Source organism: Exserohilum turcica (genome assembly GCF_000359705.1).
Source record: "Exserohilum turcica Et28A unplaced genomic scaffold SETTUscaffold_2, whole genome shotgun sequence".
Lineage (NCBI taxonomy): Eukaryota > Fungi > Ascomycota > Dothideomycetes > Pleosporales > Pleosporaceae > Exserohilum > Exserohilum turcicum.
This window is the reverse complement of record NW_007360025.1, coordinates 1,064,380-1,068,117: the sequence shown is the minus strand read 5'-3', so window position 1 is coordinate 1,068,117 and position 3,738 is coordinate 1,064,380. Positions and strand designations below refer to the sequence as shown.

The 3,738-nt window shown below is 51.1% G+C and overlaps 1 protein-coding gene across 1 annotated transcript; it reads right to left on the bottom strand.

Moving 5' to 3' along the window:
• Positions 1 to 2,383: 2,383 nt before the first annotated feature.
• Positions 2,384 to 3,240, bottom strand: SETTUDRAFT_19300 (uncharacterized protein; the record flags this gene model as incomplete). Its single annotated transcript, XM_008026704.1, has 3 exons — positions 2,384 to 2,845; positions 2,917 to 2,938; positions 3,221 to 3,240. The coding sequence occupies 3 exons, from the start codon at positions 3,238 to 3,240 to the stop codon at positions 2,384 to 2,386; spliced, it is 504 nt and encodes a 167-aa protein (XP_008024895.1).
• Positions 3,241 to 3,738: the final 498 nt, after the last annotated feature.

Sequence of the window (3,738 nt, the reverse complement as noted above, 5' to 3'; positions counted from 1 at the left end):
CTCCCGATCTGGGTCGAACGCCGCCAGCGTGGGCTCTGTAACGAAGATCTCCTTTAGCTTCTCAAAGGCTGACTGCTCTTCAGATCCCCATCAGAAGGGACGTCACCTGTAAGCCTAGTGAGGGGTGCGGCTAGCTGCGCGAAGTTCTTAATAAACCTTCGGTAGAAGTTCGCGAACCCTAAGAACGATCTTACTCCCTTTACTGTCTTTAGTGCCTCCCACTCGCGGATTGCAGCTACCTTGGCTGGATCCATGCTTATCCCTTTACCTGCTTTGATAATGAACCTAAGGTACTTAGTTGTCTTGACTTCAAACTCGCACTTCTTGATGTCCACCTGTAGCCCTGCGGCTTGCAGCTTGCTAAGCACTTTTCGGACGTGCTCTCGGTGCTGGCGCAGATCGCCATCGGTGTAGATTAGTACGTCGTCCAGGTATGCTGAGCAGAAGTCATCTAGGTGTTCTCTCAAGGTCTAGTTAATATATCGTTGAAAAGTACTTAGGGAGTTCGCCATGCCAAAGGGGGTAACTAGCCACTCAAACAGTCCGAATCTTGTTCGGAAGGCTGTCTTCCACTTATCGCCTGGTGCGACACGGATCTTGTAGAAGGCTGCGATAACGTCCAACTTTGTGAACCATTTAGCCTTGCTTAAGCTGTTAAGTGTCTCTTAGATAAGGGGTAGCGGGTACCAGTCCTTCTTAGTAATTGCGTTCAGAGCTTGATAATCGATGCACAGTCGGAGCCCTCCTCTAGGTTTCTTGGCGAATAATACTAGCGCTGCAGCTGGCGAGCTGCTTACGCGGATGAATCCCTTCTCAAGAAGCGATGTAAGTTCCTTTCTAAGGACTAGGAGCTCTCCGCGCGACATGCTATAGAGGGGTCCCCACGGTGGCTGAGCATCCTTCGGCTCTAGCTTGATCTTGTGGTCCACCCCTGGCCCTTGGTGCGGTGGAAGCTTCTCTGCTTACTTCGGGTTAAAGAGCTTATAGAACTCCTAGTACTGTGTTAGTAGCAGCGCTCGTACATCTACAGGCTTCTTTAGTTGTAGCGCCTTATTAATGTCTACAATCAACGCGGCGAAGATCTAAACGCTATTTAGAGCGTTCTTATGCCTACGAACTAAGGCCGCAAACGCTGCGGCGTTGACTTAGCTAACTCCTCCTCGTAGGCGTCCTTTAGTCGACCTTACTCAAATGCCCTTTAAGTAGATAAAAATACTCTTCTTAGCAGGAGATACTGATACGTCCTAGTGGTCTATCCATCCCCTGCCAAGGTACACGTCCTTACTAGAGGACAAGTCCATCACGTATGCATAAGCAGTCTCTTCGTACCTATGCATCTTAAACAAGAATCAGGCGACCTCGCTAATCTCTAACAGCTTGCTGTTCACTCCCTCAATTATCTGAGAGGGGATCTAAAAGCGCTCTAGACAGTGGCGGTAAGCGAATCTCTTGCTAATTAGTGCATAGCATAGGCATTCGCAGTCTATAAGCGCGACAGCGTTTGCTACGTTGTTCACAATAAGATCTACAGTAATTGGTGGGGGACGTATATGCTTCTGCTAAAACTGATTCCATTCGCTACGTGTCTGCCGATCCATCTTCAGAGGCTCTGGGCCGAGACTCTAGCCCAGAGCTACTCTTTTTCCGAGTCGCTATCGTCTGGGCATTCGATCTGTTTCTGGCGTCTCTGCCCTTCGCTTAGGGGAACGGCTCTCTTAACCCAAGTGGTGTTCGGACAGTTTCTAGCGATGTGGCCCAGTTCGCCGCAGCTGTAGCAGTCTAGTGGGGACCGCCTTAGTCTATCCTTCGTTTCCCGTGCCCGATTGGCCTTCGAGGGCTCCCAGTCCATCGCTTCTAGACTAGCATCTCGCTGAGCGACCTTCGGGGGAGCTTGCGCATGACTGTAGGCCGCGTTCCTTCGATTCCTCCCGTGCAACTGGATCCGGTATAGGTCATTGGAAAGCTTGATTGCCTTGTCTATATATTCCTTTAGACTTCCGTTCTTTAGAGTATAGAGCATTAGCTTTTAGAGCTCTTCTCCAAGTCCCTCACTAAACATCTCACAAGCTACTGCTAGGCTAAACTGCTGTTAGGACTCTACGTGAAGCTAGTTAAACTCCGAGACATAGTCGCGTATTGGTCGTCGTCCTTGCTTTAAGTGCCGAAGCTTGTTTAGCGCACGCTGCTGCTGGTGCACGTCTTAGAAGTGAGTATCCATGTGCTCCCATAGGCCGGCCGTAGTTCGTTCCTTATTCTCAAGCACCCAGGGAAGAAGGACCTAGTTTGCTTTGCCCTTCGTTCGACTAAGCACGTATCAGACCTTTGCGTCCTCTGTTAGGAACATGGCGTAGTCGTACTCTAGCTTCCCTTCGCACTCAAATTTCTAACCTAGGTAGTTATCACGTGTCCCATTAAAACGCTCTAGGTCGGGAAACTTATTCTTGCGGGCTGCTGGCTCGGCGACTGTTGTTAGCGGTGGTGGAGGAGTGTCGACTCTTGGGGATGACTCCGAACGTCCTTCGGCTTGGTTCCTCTCAAGTGCCTCTAGGCGACTAGCCATTGGGCTGAGCAGCTGCATCATCTGCTCCATTACTTGGGCCACGGCGTTCTGATTAGCTTTCGGTGAGCCCTCCTGCCTTGGTGAGCCCTTCCCCCCTACGACTGATGATCGCTTAACGACTGCTTTGATCGTTGGCCTAATCGCTGCTTCCTTCCATCCGTCCTCTCTCAGCATCTGCGTGATCTCACGCAGGATCTCTTCGTCCGGGACTCCTGCCTGGCTCTTAGTGGTGGCGTAAGCCGCTAGCTCTTCAACGTTCAAGTTAGGAGCGTTGGCCTCTATTGTCTAATTCGTCTTCAGACGTCTCTTGTCTTTGCCTGCCGGTGTGCAGGGCTTCCGATCGTCCTTCAATCTACTCGCGCAGTCCTTGACTGCGGCCTACTCCTCGTTAGTGAGGACTAGTAGGGCTTACCTTTGGCTGTACTTCTCTTCTAGCCAGTTCTAAACAGCGTTTGGCTGCTGTCGTGTCGCGTCCCTAGGAAGACTTGCGTCTTGCCGTCTCGCTCGTGGGATCTTGTCTCCGATTGAGAGTAATCGCACGGCCTGCACCCCGTCCAATAGAGGATCGACAGGACTTCTTACTACAACGTCCGCTTCTAGCTAACTGTACGCTAGGCCCGAGTGGCCTTTAGGTAGTTTATCACGCGACGTTGCGCCTACGGCTCGGCTTTCCAAGACATGGTAGGACTTCCTAGACAGGTCCCAGGCGACTAAATCGCCTACTGTCTCTCACGGCTGAACTTCCTGCGAAGCTCTGCCCTAGGTGTACTGTCTTGCGACGGTCTACCTTCTCGCTGCACTAAAGGCCTTTCGTACCTATTGCAGCACTAACTCTGTGTTACTAGTTCGCACTAACAACACGCTCTAAAACTTAGTTAGAAGACAGTCTACCTAAGGCTTATGTCTAATTGGGATCGAATACAAAATGTAAGGGGCTGCGCTCTAGGGAGCAATCGCGAGGTATACAAGAGGTTGTATTCGATAGAGAGCTATAGAGTCTACTTGCGTGGTGTTTATTTACTTGTCAGAGAAAGGTTGCACCAAGTGTCTGAGCGCGTCGTCTGGGCGCCGCTCAGGCCTCGCACAGATGCCGGGTTGCAGAGTAAGACCTGGCGTCTGCTGCTTGACCGAGATTCCATCGAGGAGCTATCCAAAGGGCGTTCAGCCCGTTACACTAC